This window comes from Phyllobates terribilis, unplaced genomic scaffold (assembly GCF_046119375.1).
Source record: "Phyllobates terribilis strain yellow unplaced genomic scaffold, ASM4611937v1 Scaffold_2__4_contigs__length_985480577, whole genome shotgun sequence".
In the NCBI taxonomy this organism is placed as follows: domain Eukaryota; kingdom Metazoa; phylum Chordata; class Amphibia; order Anura; family Dendrobatidae; genus Phyllobates; species Phyllobates terribilis.
Window position 1 is genome coordinate 866111930 of NW_027362762.1, and position 24066 is coordinate 866135995.

Consider the following 24066-nt stretch of genomic DNA (forward strand, 5'->3'; position numbering starts at 1 on the left):
GAAGAGAATTGGGAGTGCAGAATCGGAGATGGAAGATTATATGTCAGTGCAATATGGAAATGATATGGAAATAATAGGCTTACTACTTTGCTTTGGATGATCTTTAGCTATTAATATATACATTGTATAAAGGGAATCTGTCACCAGTTTTTTGCTATGTAATCTGACAGTAGCATGAAGTAGGGTCAGAGAACATGATTCCAGAGATGTATCACTTAGTTTACTGGGTGCAGTAGTTGTGATAGAGTCACAGTTTTCTCGGCTGCAGATCTAGCAGAGCTCAGAATACTGAGCCTTGTATAATCCCACCCACACCACAGCTTTCTGTGTACATTGTATAGTGGCTGAGAGATGCTAATCAGTGCTGGGGGAGTGGTTGGACCGAGAGGCACGAGACAGCTAGTCATGTAGTGATAATCTCCTGCTGATTGTATTGAAAAAGCAAAATACAGCCCAGTACGTGACACATTACTGGAATCAGGTTCTCTGCTCCTACATATCTCAGATTAAACAGCAACAACCTGCTGATAGATTCACTTTAATAATGGTTGTCTGAGGAATGTTCTGCCACACTAAATGCATTTGGGCAAATCAGCAAAATCCACTGGTGGCTGCTCCCTTTGCAGTTGCTGGCCAATAATGTCCCTGGTGTGCTCAATAGGAAACAAGTCTAGAGACGCTTCAGGCCAAGGTAGCACGTTTAGGCCACACAGCCTGCTCACAGTAGACTTAACTTGGTCATAATATTCACACTTTTTTGTGTTTTTTCATTATCACAGTTCAGGAGCCATAATATTTTTTAGGTTTTTTTAGCTGTATGAGGGCTTATTTTTTGCAAAAAGAGTTGCATTTGTCAGTGGCCCAATATCTGAGTACACTCAACCTAATAGCAAACTTTTATTTTCTCTGTATGTGAAAATATAGAAAAAAACTTCATTTCTGGAATTGTTTTTAACAACTTATACAGTTGTGCTCAAAAGTTTACATACCCGGCAGAGTTTTTCCTTTCTTGGCCTTAATTCAGAGAACATGAATGATAACAAAAAACTTTTTCTCCACTCATGGTTATTGGTTGGGTGAAGCCATTTATTGTCAAACTACTGTGTTTTCTCTTTTTAAATCTTAATAACAACCAAAAACATCCAAATGACCCTGATCAAAAGTTCCCATACCCCAGTTCTTAATACCGTGTATTGCCCCGTCTAACATCAATGTAAATTCCTGGGCTATGTGGCATGAACTGCGCGCTTGAGAACTCCCCAGAGTGGCTCAATGATATTGAAGTCAGGAGACTGAGATGGCCACTCCAGAACCTTCACTTTGTTCTGACTTGGCCTTGTGTTTTGGATCTTTGTCATGTTGGAACGTCCAAGTAAGTCCCATGCGCAGCTTCCGGGCTGATGAGTGCAAAATTGCCTCCAGTATTTGCTAATAATATGCTGCATTCATCTTTCGTTCAACTTTTACCAAGTTTCCTGTGCCTTTGTAGCTCACACATCAACAAAATATCAGCGATCCTCCTCCGTGCTTTACTGTAGGAATGGTGTTCCTTTCATCACAGGCCTTGTTGACCTCTCTCCAAATGTAACGTTTATGGTTGTGGCCAAAAAGTGACATTTTGGCCTCATCACTCCAAATTACCTTGTTCCAGAAGTTTTGAGTCTTGTCTCTGTGCTGTTTGGCGTATTGTAGGCGAGATACTTTGTGGCATTTGCGCAGTAATGGCTTTCTTCTGGCGACTCGACCATGCAGCTCATTTTTCTTCAAGTGCCTCCTTATTGTGCATCTTGAAAGAGCCACACCGCTAGTTTTCAGAGAGTCCTGAATTTCAGCTGATGTTATTTGTGGTTTTTTCTTTGCATCCCGAGGAATTGTCCTGGCAGTTGTGGCCGAAATTTTTGTTGGTCTACCTGACTGTGGTTTGGTTTTTACAGAGCCCCTGATTTTCCATTTGTTAGTCACAGTTTGAACGCTGTTGACTGACATTATCAATTCCTTGGATATTTTTTGCATCCCCTTCCTGTGTTATACATTTCAACTACCTTTTCCCATAGATCCGTTGACAATTCTTTTGCTTTCCCTATGACTCACAATCCAGAAACGTCAGTGGCTGAATGAAAGATGCAAGAGTCTGTCGGGATGCCAGAAACTCACTCAGCTTTTATGCACACACACTGATTACAAGGAAATAGGTCACAGGTGAGGATGTTACCTTTAGTAGCCATTCAAACCCATTTGTGTCAAATTCTGTGCATGTTATCAGGCCAAAATCACCAGGGTATGTGAACTTTTGATCAGGGTCATTTGGATGTTTTGGGTTGTCATTAATATTGAAAAAGAGAAAACACAGTAGTTTGACAATAAATTAATGGCTTCACCCAACCAATAACCATGAGTGGAGAAAAAGTTTTTTTTGTTATCATTCATATTCTCTGAAACAAGGCCAAGAAAGAAAAAATTCTAACGGGGTATGTAAACTTTTGAGCACAACTGTATATTATGCTTTTCATTTGGTGCACAAATAAAGTATTTACTTTATTCTGTGGGTCAGCATGATTATGGCAATACCAAACTTATGTTGTTTTGGTTATGTATTTGTGGCGCTAATCACTACTCACTGACAATCCGTGAGGTTGCGTGGGAAAGGCAAAGGCGTAGGCAGGTCACGGTTCGAGGTCAGAATTCCAGGAAAGTAACGGATCAAGTCAAATAGGCTAGGCAAATGCATGGTCAGGGGCAAGGTTCAAGGTCAGGCAGCAATATATCAGAAACAGAGTACAGAAACAGAAAGCACTCAAACACCACCGAGCTAAGGCTACGACTGGCAGTAATCAGATACAAACATCCAGTTAAATAGCCAGGTAATCACCCAGGACGAGGAGACACATGGAGGAAACCCAGCACGCTGCGGCCATGATTGGACGGCTGGACTGTCACTCACAACACTGACAGCTCAACACGCCCTTGCCCCAGATTGGATGGCTGAGCTGTCACTCAAAGACACAATGAGAGTCATAACTTTAATACTTTCAAGCCACAGAACTGTTTAAGGGTTTATTTTTGCATGATAAGATGTAGTTTTAATTGGTCCAATTTTTGGGTACTTATGACTTTTTGATAATTTTTTATTACACTTTTTGTTTGGTGGAATTAACAAAAAAGAAAGCAGTAATTCTGGATTTTTTGTTCTTTCTTAAACATGACTCACAATTCAGTATTATTAATGTGCCACTTTTTTCTGTTGGTTGATACATTAATGAGGGTACCAAAGTACTTTAGATTTATAGTTACATAGTTACATAGTTTATAAGGCCGAAAAAAGACAAGCGTCCATCCAGTTCAGCCTATTTCTTGTGCACTGCAGCTATTCCGCAGCGTTGATCCAGGGGAAGGCAAAAAAAAAACCATGCGGTATAGGCCAATTTACATCATTGAGGAAAAATTCACTTCCCGACACCAATCTGGCAGTCAGCTTAAATCCCTGGATTAATTAACTATCACTAAGCATAAGATGTAATTTTATTGTTCTCAAGAAAGGCGTCCAGGCCTCTCTTGAACTCATTAAGTGAGTTGGACATCACCACTTCCTCTCCCAGAGAGTTCCAGAGTCTCACGGCTCTGACCGTAAAGAATCCCCTTCTATGCTGGTGCAGGAACCTCCTTTCCTCCAGACGCACAGTGTGCCCCCTCGTCTTTGTCACCATCCTTGGCATAAACAGGTCATGGGAGAGATCTCTGTACTGCCCCCTGATGTATTTATACATGTTTATGAGGTCTCCCCTAAGCCTTCTCTTTTCCAACGTAAATAGGCCTAATTTTGACAACCTCTCTGGGTATTCTAGTCCCACCATTCCCTTTATTACCTTAGTCGCCCTCCTTTGTACCCTCTCTAACTCCAATATGTCTTTCCTGAGCACCGGAACCCAGAACTGTGCACAATATTCTAAGTGCGGCCTTACCAGCGCTTTATACAGAGGAAGAACAATGTTCTCATCATATGACCCTATTCCTCTCCTGATGCATGCCATGATTCTATTTGCCTTCGCAGCTGCTGCCTGACACTGGGCACTCCAATTTAATTTGCTATTAACCAAGACGCCCAGGTCCTTCTCCATGTCAGATTTCCCCAACGGTTTCCCATTTAATATGTATGGGTGACTGCTGTTTTTCTTTCCCATGTGCATGACCTTACATTTATCGGCATTGAACCCCATTTGCCCTTTTTTGGCCCAACTCCCCAATTTATCTAAATCCTCCTGTAGCTGTGCCCTATCCTCATCTGTATTAACTACTTTACAAAGTTTAGAATCATCTGCAAATATTGCTATTTTACTATGCAACCCTTCCACTAGATCATTAATAAATATATTAAATAATATAGGGCCCAAGACAGACCCTAGTAACCCTGACACACCCTGAGCTTACTCCATTGATAACCACCCTCTGCTTTCTATCACTCAGCCGGCTATTTACCCACTTGCACACATTATCCCCCACACCAAGCATTCTCATTTTATAAACCAACCTTTTGTGTGGCACGGTATCAAACGCTTTGGAGAAGTCAAGGTATACAACATCCACTGACTCTCCCCGGTCCAGCTGTGAGCTCACCTCCTCGTAGAAGGCCATCAGGTTTGTTTGGCAGGAGCGATTCCTCATGAATCCATGTTGATATGGAGTTAGACAGTTATTATCATTAAGATATTCTACAATAGCATCTCTAAGAAATCCTTCAAACAATTTACCCACAACAGACGTTAAGCTTGCTGGTCTATAGTTCCCAGGGTCACTTTTAGACCCCTTTTTGAATATTGGTACCACATTTGCTTGGCGCCAGTCTAGTGGGACAGTCCCTGTCCATAAAGAGTGCTTGAATATAAGATACAGCGGTCTGTCTATCACATTACTTAATTCTTTTAGTACCCGGGGGTGTATGCCATCTGGGCCTGGTGACTTGTCTATTTTGATATTATTTAGGCGTTTCTGTACTTCCTCCTGGGTTAGGTGGGTGATATTTAGCGGAGGGTTTACTTTATCACTCTGCATTTCCTCCGATAAATTGTTTTCTTTTGTGAAAACAGTGGAGAAGAAGCTATTGAGTAGATTTGCTTTACCCTCATCTCCCTCTATGATTTTACCCAGGTTATTTTACAATGGGCCAACTCCATCAGTTTTAATCCTTTTACTGTTTATATAGTTAAAGAACAGTTTGGGATTCTTTTTACTTTCCTTGGCAATTATTCTCTCTGTCTCCTCTTTTGCTATTCTTATTTGTTTCTTACAGATTTTGTTTTTTTCCCTATAAGATATTAGCGCTTCCTCGCTGCCTTCTTGTTTAAGTTTACCGAAAGCCCTTTTTTTGTTTTTCATTGCCCTCTTGACTTCCTTATTTAGCCACATTGGCTTCCTCCTATTCCTAGCCCTTTTATTCCCATAAGGTATGTACCTTCTACAGTGACTATGTAGGACTGTTTTGAAAATTTCCCATTTTCTATCCGTGCTCCTATTACTGAAGACACTATCCCAGTCTATAAGGTGAAGGGCATCTCTTAGCTGATCAAACTTTGCCCTCCTGAAGTTCAGTGTTTTTGTGACTCCCTTGCTGGGCACCCTACTGAAGCACATGTGGAATTGTATAATGTTGTGGTCACTATTTCCCAGGTGCCCCCCGACCTGCACCTCAGTTATTCTGTCTGGCCTGTTAGTTAATATTAAGTCTAAAAGGGCCGTCCCTCTAGTTGGTTCCTGCACAAGTTGTGACAAATAATTGTCTTTGATAATTGACAGAAACCTGTTTCCTTTCTGAGATCTACAGCTTTCGGTTTCCCAGTCTATATCGGGGTAGTTGAAGTCCCCCATAATAATCACCTCGTTATTTTTTGCTACTTCATCTATTTGTCTCATTAATAGACTTTCCGTGGCTTCTGCTATATTTGGTGGTTTATAACAGACTCCTATGATAATTTTATTATTGTTTTTTGCCCCATGTATCTCCACCCATAAGGACTCGACCTCATTTCCCTCCCATACATCCTCCCGTATTGTAGGCTTTAGACACTTCTTTACATATAGACAGACTCCACCCCCTTTCCGATTTCTTCGATCCCTTCTAAAGAGACTGTAACCCTGTAAGTTAACTGCCCAGTCATAGCTTTCATCTAACCATGTCTCGGTTATTCCCACTATGTCATAGTTACCTGTAGATATTTCTGCTTCCAGTTCATCATCTTGTTTGTCAGGCTTCTGGCATTTGCTAGCACGCAGTTTACACGATTTTGTTTTGTTCCAATCTTCTCCCTGTGGATTGTATTAGAAATTTTCTTACCTCCCTTCCAAGTATCTTGTCTTGGACCTTCTTTGTCGCACTTCATATCTTTCATTGGTATGTTCTCTGGTTGCATGTTCGTGTCCGGCGTTTTTCTTCCCGTCCCCTCTTCTTCTAGTTTAACGCCCTCCTGATGAGTGTTGCGAGTCTCCTGGCGAATGTGTGTTTCCCGGGTTTGTTGAGGTGTAGTCCGTCTCTGGCAAGGAGTCCGTCATAGAGGTAATTCACACCGTGGTCCAGGAATCCAAATCCTTGTTGTCTGCACCATCGTCTCAGCCAGTTGTTCACATCAAGGATCCTGTTCCATCTCCTGACGCCATGCCCGTCTACTGGAAGGATAGAAGAAAAAACTACCTGCGCATCCAGTTCTTTTACTTTCTTCCCCAATGCTTCAAAGTCCTTGCAGATTGTCGGTAGGTCCTTCTTTGCCGTGTCATTGGTGCCAACATGTATCAGAAGAAATGGGTGGACATCCTTGGAACTGATGAGCTTCGGTATCCTATCGGTAACATCCTTGATCTTCTCCCCTGGGAGGCAGCATACTTCTCTTGCGGTTATGTCCGGTCTGCAGATAGCTGCTTCTGTTCCTCTCAGTAGTGAGTCTCCCACCACCACCACTCTTCTTCCCTTCTTAGCTGTCCTTTTTCTTGTCGCTTCTGGATATTTCTGGGTGCTCTTTTCTTTTTTGCTTGCTGGTAGTGCCTCATCCTTAGGTGTGCCATCTTCGTCCTCCACAAGTCCTTGGAATCTGTTTCTCAGTTGTGTGGTTGGTGGTGTCTCCATGGTCTTCTTGCTTCTTTTGGTCACTTGCCTCCACTTGTCTACCTCTGGAGGTTCTCTGACGCTTCCTTCACTTTCCGTGACCAGTAGTGACGCTTCTGTTCTGTCCAGGAAGTCTTCATTTTCCTTGATGAGTTTTAATGTCGCAATTCTTTCTTCCAGTCCCCGCACCTTTTCTTCTAAAGAGCCAGTAGTCTACACTTCTGGCAGGTGAAGTTGGTTTCAGCTTCTGGTCGATCTGTGAACATGTAGCACATGTTGCAGCTCACCAGCTCATATGTTTTCTACATATTATAAACAAAAAGAATATTAATTTTTTTTGATCATTATTTTTTGAGACCCGTAACTTTTTTATTTTTCTGTAGACAGAGTTGTGTGAGGGCTTTTCTTTTGCAGGACAAGCTGTCGTTTTCAATGTTTCCTCTTTGAAGTACATATTTTATCACTTTTTATTGAACATTTGTGTAGAGGGAATAAACAAAAAAAGTCAATTTTGGAATTGGTTTTTGTAATTTTTTTTGCATTCTTCTTGTGAGATAAAGATATAACTTTATTGTACTGGTTTATACGATTACAGTGATATCCAATTTATACCGTTCCTTCCTATTCTTTATTACTTTTGTACTTGAAAACCAAACAACTTTTTTTTTCATAATATTCAGATAGCCATATTTTTTCATTTTTCCGAGTACAGAATTCAATGGGAGCTTGTTTTGTTTTGTGTAAGAAGCTTTATTTTTTAATGGTACCATTTTGGCATACATATGTCTTTGCAATCATTTTTTATTTCATTTTGTGAGGCAGAATGCACAAAAATGGCAATCCTGCTGTAGTTTTTGATATTTGTTTATTCTGGAATTCACTGGGCAGAGTAAAAATGTATTTAATTTATATATTTTATTGTACAGGTCATTACCGATGCAGTAATACCTGATATGTATATATTTTTAGGTGCTTTTATTAGAGTAAATTAGTTTTTAATACTGAAAAAAAATATTTTTCAATTTTTTTAACTTTTTTTATCAACACTTGAAAACATTTTTTTTGTTTTACAATATTTATTGGTACCACATGGGGACTTGAACACAAGATCTCCTTATCACATTGATAATAAATACCCTGTACTACATCTGCTGTGCAGGGCATTAACCAGCCTCTCAATGTTACACTGAGGCTGCCTAATAGACTGTGTCTGGGGCATGGTTTACTAGGCTTTGATCTATGGCAGACCTGGAGGTCATCCAGTAGACATAGCTCTCTTCTGTGGTCCTACTTCAGGGAGCCGATGGAGAGATAAGCGGGAATGAGTAAAAGTTAATTAAGCTAAGCAAACACTGGCAGCATTCAATTTCCTCTGCTATATCACTACTAGCAGGGGGAATTGAATGCTGATAAACAGCATTAATCTAGGAATTGGGCTCTCCAGGTGGATAATCAGTGCCCTTTTAAGTCCCATTAGAAAGCGGCATGTCCATTAGGATGTGTAAGTGTACGAGGAGGTGACATTAATCCTAAACCCCCCCCCTGCTCTGTTCGTCATTGGTGTGAGAAGACTGCCACCTATCGTCCAAATGGGACCATGTGGAACCAAACGGAAGAGGAAGAGTTTCAGAGAGGACAAGTTTGGATGTAACACCTAGTCAGGTGCCATTGATGATGAGGTTAATGAATATAAAAGGTCTGTCCACCAAACCAGAGCAGGTTTTGGCACCAGGAAGTAGAGAGGACAAGACCTGCCCAGGGGAAGACGCTGCCGTCAACGTGACAGACCTCAGTAAGGGGTGTACGCTAGCGGGCCACGGCACTGTCAAAGACAGGACTTGAGCGGCACAAGACTAGACCCAACCTGGAGTACCGAATACGCCGGTAAAGGCCCAAGGACCTGATCTGCACCAGTCAAGACCCGGAGTTACGACTACTCCAGTCAAGGCCCGAATCCCAGACCTGCACCAGTCAAGACCCAGAGCTCAGATAACACCAGCTGGAAACTGGAACCCAACCCTCATCCCTTTGGAACTGATAGGCACCCGCCGACTGTCAAGATCTTTGAGGAGACTTCTCCTGAGAGAGGACACTTACATTGGTGAACAGACAACGCGAGTGAGCTGGGCCATCGCTTCCAGCACTGATGTATGGTACAGGGGTTGGCCTGGGTAGGACAGCGTACAGGGCGGAGGTCAATTGAAGCGATGGAGTCCCAACGTGCTTTGGTAGACTTTGTCAGGATGACTTTCGGCCTAGCGGAATGAGCCGGTGTCCCCAGCTAGGGTCATTGGTTCAGGAGGAGCCAACACGGTATCACCCCTGTTAGAGGGACATAAGCATAATCCCTAACATTTGTGAATTCGTCTGTGCACTTACCTATACTGAATCCAAATCTTCCAGCAAAGAAACCTTGACAAAGACCAATATAGGTCGAAAATGTTTGGTTTATGGTTCATGACTACTAAGAATCTTTTTGCACATGCATACGCATTGATTTTTTGCCGTTAAGGATCTGTCTATATGAATAAACTGTTCTATTGATATCCAAATTGGAGTGCCAAAGTTTTCTCTTTATATATTGGATCTCTTTTCTTCAGAGCACCCTTATCTTATTTTTAAGCAGTTAGCGACCCCTCATTTATATTATATCACTTAGGGGAAAGTCATTGTGATGCAACACAAAAACGTCCTGTATAAAGGGAATTGAAATATTAGTAAAAGTGGAACCAATTCTCCAGACTTCCCTCCATAAAGTACGATAGTTAAAATCAGAAATTCTCCAAAAATATGAAGGGTAGTATCCTGATTATTACAACCGCGCCAACACTGCAAGGGAACTAATGGCATGAGTCCATGCAATTTAGATGGGGCTTTATCGCATCTTCATAGAATTTTATAACACGTCTCTTGGAAATGATACGAGATTGACATGCCAGGCGGTGTAGCCTAAGCTCTTGGATATGTGAGAAAGATATTTAGGTACTCCTCCCAATTCTGCAAGAAAGTAGAGGGCGACTGGTCCAAGGGGGATCCCATAATATTTTATTTTTAGGTATATATTTGTTTCAGAGCCTCCTTAAGCGGTGTTATTTTTTTACTTTCTCTCTGATTTCTCATTTTAATCTTCATGTTGCAGCGGTCTTACTCTCTATAAATGACATATGGGATAGAAATAGTTTTTCTAGCCATTATTTATTGATCATCCAGGAGCTTGTGCGGTAAATTGTAAATCCAATCTACTGACTTTGCTTTTGGGACATTGAATTTTTTAACTGTAGCGTATTTTTCTTTGTCTGTGTTGATTGTGATTTTTTGTGACAATGGACAACACAAGACATTCACAGCTCAAATAATCCCCAAAAGTTATGCATGCTACATTTATTATGAGCAAGTGACTTCATACTTCAGCCATGTTCCATTTTGGAGATTAATTTTCAAAAAAATTGTCTCTTCTGAATTAAACGTGCCGACTGAATAAAGAATAAATGTCAGTTTAAAGGCCACTTTGCTTAATCCTTGGGAAATAATTCTCTTTATTTCTGAATTATGGCTTTGTTGTTTAACCAATATATCCAAATGTACAGGTAGAGAAGACATTTTGACATACAGGTAGTCTATTTCCAGATTCTCCTAAGAGCAGCATGACTTTGACACAGGACTGTAATTGAAAGGGCAGGAGCTTTTATGCTGACCGTTAAAACTTAAAGGGGTTGTCCGACCTCACGACGCTATGTGACTGCAGACTTGTGAATCCTCTCATAGAATGCACTGTGCACTATGAGGATACTTCGGTGCCGGGAGAAGTGGTCATGTGACCACAAGTATGTGATTTGCATACATATGGTCATATGCCGACTAGATGGGCGCAGCATCGCTCAATGCATGAGTGTAGACACGGTCTAGTCGGAATGTGGCTGGAAGTATGCTGAGAACATACTTGCGGTCACATGACTGCCCGGCATCGGAGAACCCTTACAGCGTGCAGTGCACTCAATGTGAGGATTCACAAGCCTGCAGTCACATAGAGTGGACAACCCCTTTAAAGGGTTATCATCCTAATTGTAAGTTATTCTCTATCAATAGAATGTACCTTATTGATCACTCTGGGTCCGACCGCTGGCACCCCCAACGATCCAGAGAGTGGGGCTGCCAAAGAAAGCCGAGTACAGTGATTGGTAAGTTATCCCCTATTCAATGGGTAAAGTATAACTTACAATTTTGAGAAAAAACCCTTTAGCCCTTCAGATGTCGTAGTAACAAATGGTAGCGATGTAGATGGCACAAGTAGCTGAGCTCAGTGATTGGGTGCAGTGTTGTTGATTTGACGTCACCGCTGCAAACAATCAACAAATTCCAGTGCAGCAGTGGAGAGGCAGAGCCGGAACTGAGGAGGGCAAGGGAATCTCAGTTTCTTATTTTATACATCATTGAGTCTATGGGATAATAAATATTTAAGAGGGGATAACCCCTTTAGAAACCATCATGTTACTCAGCTTTTTAACAGCTTTGCCATCATATTTTTAGCCAAACTGTCTGCTACAAATAATGTAATAAGTTATAATTATATGTGTAATGCAAATTAGTTCCTACTGGTGTTTTGGGCGGTCCCATTCCTGTGACTAGTCATGCAGTCCGGGCTGTAATCACACCAAATTGTCCAACGTCACAAAATCACTCCTGAAACCCCGTGCACGCTCTGTTAAAAGGGGACAACCTCATTATAGTGAAACTTACAAGGTTCATTTGGTTCTTTGTTTTACTCCTATAAAGACCAGAAAAGATTAAATATTCTTTTATAGTAATAGACTCTTTTAGAGTAATTTTTGTATCTATTCTTGGTTCGCTGTGCATGGTTTGTATTCTCCTGTACTTCCGAATTCTGTCCAGTCTCTCTAGCTCTCCACGTCTCATCCCTGATACCTCCTGTCCCCTGGTTTATCATACTCTGGAGCCTATTTTTATTTCAGAACATTGTGCTTTTGTTATCCTGTCAGTGTGACATATGAGATTTAATGTAAGCGGTTCAGCCTGCAGGGCACATCTGTAAAACTAAAACTGTTTCCAACCACGGAGTAAATGTTTTAAAGTCTTATATTATTTTCTCATTAAAAAAAACACAAAATTTATAAATTCACAAGAAAGTGCAAAATAGAGCAGGTTATCAGTTTCAGAGGGCAAAACAGCATATATCCAATTTACATATGTTCTCTTTTTTGACAACATTGATTGTTCATCTGCATAAGGCCACGGCCCCACTATCAGTATTTGTTCAGTATTCGGTCAGTATTTTTTCTCAGGAGTGGGAGCCAAAACCAGGTGAGGAACAATCAGAGAAAAGGTATAATAGAAACAAGTCACCAATTCTGTATTTATCACCCACTCCTGAGAAAAAATACTGAAAAAATACTGACAAAATACTGATAGTGGGGCCATGGCCTAACAGCAGTACTCAGAAATAGGAAGTGGCCATAAGAATTGGAGGAAATGGTAAATTGTATCCAAGACACTGTGCGCATCTGCAAGACATTGGATGGGAAGTAAGCAAAAGGAAGCTTTCCTTTTTTTTTCCCAAGGAAGTCATTAAAGGGAACCTGTCACCAGAAATAACACTATTAACCTGCAGGTATGCTGTTAATCTGCAGGTTAATAGCGTTATTATGCTGCCCGGCGCCTGCACGCAGCCGAATGCAGCGGGGAAAAAATGAACTTTATTCTCCCCACCAGCATTCGGTTTCAGTCATGTAACCTGGTGACAGGTCCCCTTTAACTAATGAATACAAATGGAAAGTCTTTAATTTGCAACCATTAGTTAACATATTTACCCTTTTAGAATGGAAACGAGAAATGTAACATAAAACTGCAGGTCTGAACGGAGTTGAACACTGGATACTGGAACATTATTACCCTGTAATACATTTATAGACTTAAAGGAGCTTTCCCTGGTCAGGGAGCAACTTTAGCATTGACTGTTTCATGCCAGATCCTAAAAGCGTGTAAAATACACACTATTAAGATTTCGCTCTGTTTGCCAGTTTGAACTGTCATCACGTGACAGCTCGTATGCAATTCAGATACTTGCAGTGTCAAGCCTGACTAGCTTCTCTTCCTGCTTGTAAGAAAAATTGGAATATTGTGAGGTGCATGAAGAGAAATGAACACAAGTATACAAATTACATATGAGTAGGCACAAACCGGCAAGCAGAGCAGAATCCTAACAGTGTGTAAATTACACACTGTTAGGATTCAACGTGATACAGTCACTTGTGAAAGTGCTGCTTGGCTCTGAAATCCCCTTTAAGTATTGTTTTCCAAAACTTTATTCATTTTTAATTTTTGTGGGCGGGGTTAGCTGTGGTGTGGGCAGGGTTAGCTGTGGTGTGGGCGGGGTTAGCTGTGGTGTGGTTGGGGTTTGCTTTCTCAGCTCTGCTTCATTGCTAAATTTAAAAGCTCTGATTGTCAGAACGGCTGCACCCAGTAAATCTAAGTGATACATCGTTGGATTCAGCTTCTCTTTGCCTGCATTACGCTGCTCTCAGATGAGGTAGCAAAAACCTGCTGACAGATTCCCTTTAATTGTCATGCTTTCCTTGATCTTTGGTCCTAAGTCTTATTTCTCTGTCTGCAATAAGTTTCTGTTCAAATCTGTATTCACGGTGTACTTCTTTCACAAAAGAAAATGGCATAGCTAAATTTCTTTTTTTATTTCTTTGATTTTGCTTTACATTGAAAAATATTACATGTTATCCTGGTGGAGCAATTCTGTAAGAGAAAAATTCCAGGAAGCATCAGTTCTACAGTATGAGGGCCGTCAAACAGTACTCCATATCTCAGCTTCCTTGTGAGTGTAACATGGAGGTAAGAGAGGAGGACAGATCTGGCCTCCCTGAACTCGCCTTAGGACACCTGTGTTACAGTTTGACAGGTGTACCAAGCTCCAGCATTACAACCCGACGCGTTTTGATCTTGCTGTCTTATTATTGGCTAACAGAGAGGGAGTTAATGCAGAACACTGGAGTTAGGCTATGCTTACATTACTACATTTAGTGTGTAAATTGGGAAAACTCCCGTCTTATATTCTAAACATTCTCATAAGTCTACATTAGCCAGATAGAAGAAGATCAAAAAGTGTTCTTTTGGCCACAGTCTTGTTGTTACAGTTCAGTATACTCACAAAAGGATGAAATAGTGTAGTGGTCACGGCTATCCTCTGCAACAGTATTTAGTAAAAATAGTATGCACTATATGGCATTTGTAATAATAATAAGAAGAATTTTATTTCTATAGCGCCAACATATTCCACAGCACTTTACAATTAAGCGGGGACATGTATAGACAATAAAGACATCACAGAGTAACACAGTTCAACAGTTACAGGAGGAGTGAGAGCCCTGCTCACAAGAGCTTACAATCTATGAGAAAGAGGGGGGACACAATAGGTAGAAAGTGCTCGTCATGTATGGTCCAACCATCATTATAATAAATAGGGCATTTTAAATAAGCTGCATGATCCAGTCACCAGCCAGAATCCGTCTAGGTACAGTTGCCAAGTGCTATTGGGTGCAAGGAGGGTGTGGACACAGATGAATAGGAGGGACCAGATTCTGAGTAAAATTTAGGAAGAGGGAACAGGGGAGAGTTAGGTTGGTGAATTGAGGTTATAGGCCTGTCTAAGGAGATGTGCTTTTAAAGCGCGTTTAAACACGTGGTGTCTAGGTATTAGTTGGATTGTCCTGGGTAGTGCGTTCCAGAAAACTGGCGCAGCACGAGAGAAGTTTTGTAGACAGGTGGGAGGTTCGGATTATGGAGGATGTTAGTCTAAGATGTAACATCCCTGGCGGCGTGCTGGCATGGGTTACCACCTCCCACCATGCAAGACCGCTATCTTACCTATCAGTCCAGGCTGCACACTTTGCTCCAGTACCTGCTGTGTGCATGTCTCTTGTCTGATTGCTTACAGCGGCGTCGCGGTTACTGCCTGTTTCTTATAGTTACTGTGTGCACACACTTTTAGGGCAATTTAGTTTACTTAAATGTATGCTTTTTGGGTTAAATATCATTCTTTGCAATATGGTTTCATAGAGGCTTCTACAGCCTCTATGTATCTCAGCACATATAAGACTGCAGAATGAGTTACCAGTGAATCTGTCATTGAGCCCCTTCCTGTATTATTGTTAGGTTACTGGCTGGAATACAGTGGCCAGAGGAGTACGAGCCAGGCAGTAGTAGAAGTTCTTGCGAGTAGCAGTAGGCGTTGTAGCAACAATCCATAGAGAAGTGGGAACAGTCTGGGTAAGATAGTTGTCAGAACAAGGAGCTGGAGACTGAGCTAGGCTAAACAGCTAGACACAATACTCACGCAATGAGTGAGGGATCCATGTGGCTTTAAGTAGGCCCAAACAGGAAACAAGATGGATTCCACAGTTTCAGAATCTGCCATCTTAGTAGAGGGCAATTGCAGGACACAACAGCAACCTCCAGTGGTAAGAGGTGAAATTGCAGCATAATATCAAGGTGAACAATAGCAGCCACTAGTGGTCAAACTGTAGAAGGACCACAGGAATCCTGACAATCATTGATTTTACGCCTAATTTCTCTTCTCATGATTTATTACCTCTTCAAAGTTCAATTTTGAACTTGTGATAAATCAACTTAGAAGATCAGACAAAAACATAAGATTCATAGGCCCTGGTGTCAGAATGAGGTCACTGACAAATTCACTGGCAACTCATTATGCAGTCTGCATATATAAAGGCTATAGAAGCCAGATGATGCAATTTTTTTTTTAAATATAACCCTATTAAGACAATGATGAACATGACATTAAAAGTACCCAGAAGGTATTCATATTCCTTAAAGAAGCACTCCTCCTCCCATCAAAGTTTTCATCCTCTTAATATATTGCAGTCATCATATTATATAGCACTGTGTACTTACAATTGCTCATTTTGCCTTTCTACCCAGATAATTCTTCTCTTTTCTCTGCTCTATGTAGAAACAAGAAGTCTCTTGTCCCTGCATGACCCATTGCCCTATATAACTCCTGACCCAGCTGCTCCCTCCTCCTCCTGCCAGGGACTTTTGCAGTGACTCATGACATGTGCAGAGAAAACTGACCTCCTGTTTCTACATAGAGCATAGAAGGATTCAGCTCGTCAGTTTATAATCACGTGATGTCATAGACCTAATGGAAAAGAGAATTATCTGGGGAGAAAGGTAAAATGAGCAATTGTACTTATCACAGATGGCATTTTATTTATCCGATCTCACAGGGAAACGAAAGTATAGCGTGACAATGGGAGGGGAATCTTAGCCGCGTGATTGATGAATAAGCACATTTTTTTAATGTATATCATACATCTCATCAGCTGTCAGTCCTCCCCATCACTGGACAATTGAATTAATAAGTGATCCATAAAACCAGCATTGCTACTAACACCAAGCATGGATTATGAAGAATAAAGTCAACAGCATTTATAAGGAGGAGGAGGACCTGACATTCATAAGGTTGGAGGCACATTCAATCTTCCTGGCATCTTAGATGTGACATGAATGGGACACAAAGGGATAGTTGCAAATAATATGTTTGTCAAACATATTCTACATTCACCTGTCTTCCCCTTTGAAGACAAGAAGCATTCCCTTGACTGTACAATTATTTGTATGCAGCACAGAGACATCACTTATGCAAACTGCTGGAAATGAGAATATATGGGAGAGAAATACATTTGCTTAACCAGTGTTAAGGATCCATGACTCCATGAAGATAAAACCATAAATAAATTATCAGGATGAGTTTAATTTGAATATAAATTCAGGAAATTCTACAGGTAAAGGGCTCGTGCATGTGGCCGAATTTTCTGTCCGAGTGTGAGCCGACAAAACACCCGGACCAGTGTTAGTCCATAGTCCATAGTGTTAGTCAATCACATATTTGATTTTTGATAAATCGCTGCATGTCCGAGTTTGATCCGATATTCTTATCGCCCACGGCCGTGCAAGTCAGTGAGTGCTTGTGAAACATTGGACTGCACTCTGATGGCTTCAGAGTGCAGTTTGATTTCCGGGTGCTCACAGAATGGAGAAGTTAGAAACATTTTTTTCTCAATTTTCTACTCATTCTACACAATCGGATCACACTTTGATCATATTTGATCAAAATGTATTTTGTATAATCAACCCGATTCTCTCGAATGAGAGAATCCACGGCCATGTGCACCTGCCCAAATGGCAAGTTATTAGGATACAAAGGGCCCGATTCAGCTTTGTATTTTCACCGTGTTTTTTGGTGTGAATACCTCTCAGCTAGTGACTTTTTAATTTCAAATTCATCAAACGATTTGTCTTTTTTAAAGTTGACTTTTGTGTAGTAAGTTTTACGATTTTTAGGTTAATGTGTCTTTTCTAGATGTTTTAGATTAATTCATCAAATCCGATTTTTTTTAAAAGTCGCTAAATTTGGCACAAATTTCTACGGAAGACTTCCCCGGAGTGTTAGTTATTTTGATGCAATTTGTGCTGTATTTTACAAACGGTAAATTTCGACATTCTGTGCAAAAATGTAGTAAAACTAGTCAAAGACCAAAAAAGAGCATTTGCCCAAAATTCATGTTCCATTTTGAAGGATTTGGAGCAAAAAAAGGAAACAAAAATGAAAAGTAATTTAAAAAAAACTCCGCAAATGATGACTAGGGACAAAAATGTCCATCTGTCTATCTAAATAATAATTAAAAAGAGGCAACATTCAAAATTAATTGTGGTAAAAATGAGTGATTTACTTCTTAAAGATGAGTGAAATAAACCACTGCTTTTTCTTCATTCTTCATCATAACTACTTTGGCGTGCTGTCTCCTTTTTTTTACTTTTGACATTTTCATTCCAGTTTCTCTCAGTTCTGCTAAAATGGGCTGAGCTGGGGTGGAACGGGGGTGCGGCGGTGGTGAGACTCCATAGCGTCTAATTCATGATGAGCTGTCGTGTTCCTTACACCAAATGTCTTCCTCTAGTTAGAAACTGAAGTAAGATTTCAGATGTAGCGCACAACTCTTGTCAGACACTGCTGATTGATTAATTAAGAGGCGTGTACCTCATACTGATTAAGGAACGTCTGACTCCCAACATTCCCCCTCATCAAGACCAGTGAGAAAATCTCCGGTGTTACAGTGTCCTATAGCTTTCTGGCAAAAATTTAGAACAATTGATAAAGAATGTGTAGCAAAGCCAGGTAGGTGAGGGGTTAAGTCTTAGCACTGTTAGCCTTGATTAGGAGTGCACCTGCAGTGTGTTGCTAAGAACCAGGAGATGGATGTAACAGAGTGGAATGTGTGAACAATGGTGAGTGACCAGCCAAAATGTGAGCTGTAGCTGGGAGAGAGACAAGCCAGGGTCTCTCTCTGAAATGGATACTGCCCGTGTCAGCAGGTGGTCGGTCAGTCAATGTGTCTGCCGGAGTACTGGATGTATATTCTGCCAGAGTATTGGATATATATGTACCTGCCGGAGTATTAACCTGCCGTATGTACTGTACTTTCCTGCTGTGTTTACCTTTGTGCCAGAGCACGGCTGTTTTGTGTTAAAACCCCTTCTGGGTTTATGGAGCTAATAAACCTTGCCTTGTTGGACTAAAACTTTGCCTGTGTGAACTCTGCCTAATGCCTACCTGATCGAGTCCCCATAAATGGTTACTGTAACATACCTGGCGGTGTCCTTGAATAGTGGTCCATCTCCCACTGTGCAAGAGCGCGCACTTGATCTCCAGTCCAGTCTGCTAGCCTGGCTTCCCTCCATGCTGTCTGCTTGCCTCTGTTTCTGCTGCTTAAGGGCGGCGCCCGATCACTTCCTGTTTCTTGTACCTGCTGCGGGCACACTCCTTGTGCGTCCTCAGCCTATTGCTGTCTGTCACCTGGTATTTAACCCAGCTCCTCCCAAGAATCTCTGCCTGAGCATTGTGTTCTGTCAGTTGGCTTCGGTCACTGATGTGCCAGGTCCTGTTTATGTTTCCTGCCTTGCTTTATCAGTTCCCGTGTCTGAACTGTGTCCTGTCTGAACTATCTTCTAGCCTGTTGTCTTCTGCCTATCCTGGAGGCTGTATTTCCAGGCCAGTGTGAACACGCTCCTAGCCTGTTCTTTCCGCCTTCTAGGGGCCGCATACCTAGACCCATTCCGGTATCTTGCCTGTTCCTGTCTGAACACGCTCCTAACCTTTTCGTTCCGCCTTCTAGGGGCCGCATACCTAGACTCGCTCCTGTATCTTGCTGCTGTATCTGTTCTTGTCTGTATCCTCTCCTAGCCTGTTACCTGTTTTTCTCTATGTCCGTACCTTCCCTTTTCCTGCAGAATCTGATCCCGTGCCTATCTCCTACTCGTTGTCTCTGTACTCCCGTTTGTGAGTTTAGAGTCCACTCGCTACTTCATTGCAAGTGTCCTGTGTGTACCTGGTTCTGCCTTTCCCTTCCAGTCTGTTCCGTGTGAACAGAGCCCTGTCCCCTCTGCTCTGCCTTGCTTACCGCTCCGGCGGTTCTTGCCCGCTCTGCCCTGTCCACCACGTCTGCGGTTTCGCTTTGCTCAGCCCTGTCCACCGCGTCTGCGGTTTCGCTTTGCTCAGCCCTGTCCACCGCGTCTGCGGTTTCGCTTTGCTCAGCCCTGTCCACCGCGTCTGCGGTTTCGCTTTGCTCAGTCCTGTCCACCGCATCTGCGGTTTCGCTTTGCTCAGCCCTGTCCACCGCGTCTGCGGTTTCGCTTTGCTCAGCCCTGTCCACCGCGTCTGCGGTTTTAGCTTTGTTCAGCTGATCAGCGGGGGTAACAGGTATCGGACCCCGACCGATCAGACATTGATGTCCTATCCAGAGGCTAGGTCATCAATGCTAAAATAGTGGACAACCTCTTTAAAGGGAATCTGTCACCCCCTGGCACTTATCTGATTTCTAATATGGGCATACAGGTGATAGAAATGTAAATCTATACCTACCGTGTATGCCTCATATTAGAGGTCTTGTTGCTGTGAAATGTCTTTTTATTCCTACAAGTTTTTGGGACTTCCGAGAAATCCCCGCCTCCTATGTGAATTATAATGTTTCCCCCCTCCACTGCACGTCACAGTGCCCCGTGATGTGCAGTTGCCGCTGCCAAATCCCGCCCCTGTGCACTTCACCTTTTACGGAAGGCGCATTTCTTCCTGTCCTCTATGTTCATTGTAGAGCAGGGATTTTCTGTGCAGGCGCCGGCGAGTCACTATGACTTCCCGGCGCCTGCACACAACATCCCTGCAGTACAATGAACATAGACGGCAGGAAGAAGTGCGCCTTGCGTAAAAGGTGAATTGCGCAGGGGCGGGATTTGGCAGCAGCAACTGCACGTTACAGGGCACTGTAACGTGCAGGGGAGGGGGGAAACATTATAATTCACACAGGAGGCAGGATTTCTTCCAGGTCCTGGGCCCACAAGCATCAGAAACTTAATTGAATAAAAAGAAATTTCACAGCAACAAGACCTTTAATATGGGCCATACAGGTAGGTATAGATTTACATTTCTATCACCTGTATGCCCATATTAGAGGTCAGATAAGTGCCAGGGGCTAACAGATTCCCTTTAAGGATTGGTATAAACATACTGATCAGTCTGCACTGTCTGTGCCAAGCAATTACAAGCAAGAAGTGGGTTACATCTTCAGTGGTGTGAAAAAGTGTTTGCCCCTTCCTGATTTCTTATTCTTTTGCATGTTTGTCATACTTAAATGTTTCAGATCACAAAACAAATGTAAATATTAGACACAGATAACACAAGTAAACAAAAAATGCAGTTTTTAAATGAAGATCTTTATTATTAAGGGAAAAAGAAATCCAAACCTACAGGGCCCTGTGTGAAAAAGTGATTACCCCCTATACCTAATAACTGGTTGGGCCACCCTTAGCAGCAACGACTGGGAAAAAGAAATCCAAACCTACAGGGCCCTGTGTGAAAAAGTGATTACCCCCTAAACCTAATAATTAGCAGCAACGACTGCAATCAAGCATTTGTGATAACTGGCAATGAGTCTTTTACAACGCTCTGGAGGAATTTTGGCCCACTCACCTTTGGAAAATTGTTGTAATTCAGCCACATTGGAGGGTTTCTGAGCATGAACTACCTATTTAAGGTCATGCCACAGCATCTCAATCAGATTAAGGTCAGGGCTTTGACTAGGCCAATCCAAAGTCTTAATTTTGTTTTTCTTAAGCCATTCAGAGCTGGACTTGCTGGTGTGTATTGGATCATTGTTCTGCTGCATAACCCAAGTGCGCTTCAGCTTGAGGTCACAAACAGATGACCGGACATTCTCCTTCAGGATTTTTTGGTAGACAGCAGAATTCATGGTTCCATTTACCACAGCAAGTCTTCCTGGTCCTGAAGCTGCAAAACAGCCCCAGACCATCACACTACCACCACCACCATATTTTACTGTTGTTATGATGTTCCTTTTCTGAAATGCGGTGTTACTTCTACGCCAGATGTAATAGGATATACACCTTCTAAAACGTTCAACTTTTGTTTCATCAGTCCACAGAGTATTCTCTCAAAAGTCTTGGTGATCATCAAGATGTTTTCTGGCAAAACTGAGACGAGCCTTTATGTTCTTTTTGTTCTGCAGTGGTTTTCGTATTGGAACTCTGCCATGCATGCTATTTTTTCCCAGTCTCTTCCTTATGGTGGAGTCATGAATACTGATCTTAACTGGGGCAAGTGAGGCCTGCAGTTCTTTAGATGTTGTTGTGGGGTCCTTTGTGACCTCTTGGAGGAGTCGTCACTTTGCTCTTGGGGTAATTTTGGTCGGCTGGCCACTCCTAGGAAGGTTCACCATTGATTCATGTTTTTGCCATTTGTGGCTAGTGGCTCTCACTGTGGTTTGCTGGAGTCCCAAAGCTTTAGAAATGGCTTTATAACCTTTTCCAGACTGATAGATCTCAATTACTTTGTTTCTCATTTGTACTTGAATTTCTTTGGATTGCAGCATGATGTCTAACTTTTGAGGATCTTTTCATCAACTTCACTTTGTTAGGCAGGTCTTATTTAAGTGATTTTTTGATTGAGAACATGTGTGGCAGTAATCAGACCTGTGTGTGGCTAGGGAAATTTAACTCAGATTCCCAAAGATGTGATAACTCACAGTTGAACAGTTGATTTATGTTTTAAGAGGGATGGGGGGGGGCAATCACTTTTTCACACAGGTCCCTGTAGGTTTGGATTTCTTTTTCCCTTAATAATAAAGACCTTCATTTAAAAACTGCATTTTTTGCATACTTGTGTTATCTTTGTCTAATATGTAAATTTGTTCTGTGATCTGATACATTTAAGTGTGACAAATATGCAAAAGAATAAGAAATCAGGAAGGGGGCAAACACTTTTTTACATCACTGTATATAGGAATCACTGACCCTACAATTACCATTCTCCATATGATCACACAGTATTGGTACATGCCTATAGAATCTGGGCTATAGATACCTTAGTTGCTTTAGTTTTGTCATTTTTTATAAATGGTAGTATTTACAGTATATTGTGTCCATTGGGAACTGATTTTTTGACGCACCAATTATTTTCAAATATCTACATGAGGACCTGTACTAAAGGTCATATAAAACTAATGTGATTCATTCTTGGGTGGCAAATCTGCCGCGCCATGCAGTAATTATGGGGTACACACAGCTAGCCAGAAGTTGATAATTAATAATGCATATATTCCATCTGCCATTTTGAATCCTATTGCTAAGGATGATCTTTGTAGAAATGTACCTAATGTTTTACATTTTATGTCAAAGTAGCTTCTTTCTTTCAGGTGATTGATATGCCTGAACATAACCCAGGAGACATGGGGGGAACGATGCGACTAGGGAAGAGGAAGACAATATTTACCACCTGTGGCTCCACCTTAAGTATGTATATACATTATACTTCAGTGTATCTATTATAAGTATTTAGTTCAGTCAACATAAACCTAAATTTGAAGTATTCAAGGGATGGCTATGAATACCATGACTTTGGCTAGTGAAGACACTACTGTGTTGTCACCTAAAGCAAATCCACCAACTGGCTGTCAAAATGTGTTACTGGAGAACAATGTTGGCCATGTCCTGCTGCATTGAAGTAATGCTCGTCTTACCAATAACCAGTCTCTCTCATTACGGTTTTCCCGGATCCACTAATGGTACTTCCTGCTCCATTTGGTGGACTTGCGACCACTGCAGCAAATCACTGACCTTGGCACCATTGTTACAGCCAGGTATTGGGCACAAAGGTCATATGTCTATACAGACTGAGAAGGAAGTGTGGAGACCAACAGAGGACACGGTGAGCTTCAGGACAAGACTAGCAGGGGATACGTAAGGTGAGTATTTTTTTACAGCATATAAAAGGTTTTATTAAAGGGGTTGCCTAGGTTTAGGCTTCAAGTCTGGAGTCACTCTATGTGACTGCAGACTTGTTAATCCTCACAGGGCGCACACTGTGCACTGTCAGGATTCTCTGGCACCGAGAGAGAGGAGGGTGTGACCCCATATATTCAATTTACATACACATAGCGTTAGGCGTCAGGCGTTTGCTGGATTTGAACTGGGTCCAGAGCCTTCTGTGGTCTCCTATTCCAGTCCAGCCAGGGCTGATGCTGCTCAGCATCATCATCAGTCCCAACGCCTAGCTGGTCCACGAGACGTACAGGTTGTCTCTTGGGTCTTTGTTCCTAGCAACATGAAGGATAGGTTGCGGAGGGAAACAGGGCTGTTAAAGCCTAAGTCCAGGATTCTCTGTACTGAGCATGCCCTTGACATGGCAGACCGTGATTGGTGGTTTGGGAGTCAGCTGATCCAGTGACCTGGCACTGCCTGATTGGTCGCGGGTGACGTCACCAATGGTGCGACGGTGGGCAGGGCTTAATCTTTAAAAAGCCTACCCACAAACATGGCGGCGCGCTCTGATCATTGAGCTGTGATGGTGTTGTGTGGACGCT

The 24066-nt window shown here is 42.0% G+C and overlaps 1 protein-coding gene across 2 annotated transcripts in view; it reads left to right on the forward strand.

The window, feature by feature from the left end:
- The window catches only part of CTPS2 (CTP synthase 2), a 235292-nt gene that overhangs the window by 112941 nt on the left and 98285 nt on the right, over positions 1–24066 (forward strand). For both annotated transcript variants that reach the window (XM_073668039.1, XM_073668038.1), the window contains one exon: positions 22900–22996. In XM_073668039.1, coding sequence (XP_073524140.1) covers positions 22900–22996 — 97 coding nt within the window. The remainder of the gene's footprint in view (positions 1–22899; positions 22997–24066) is intronic.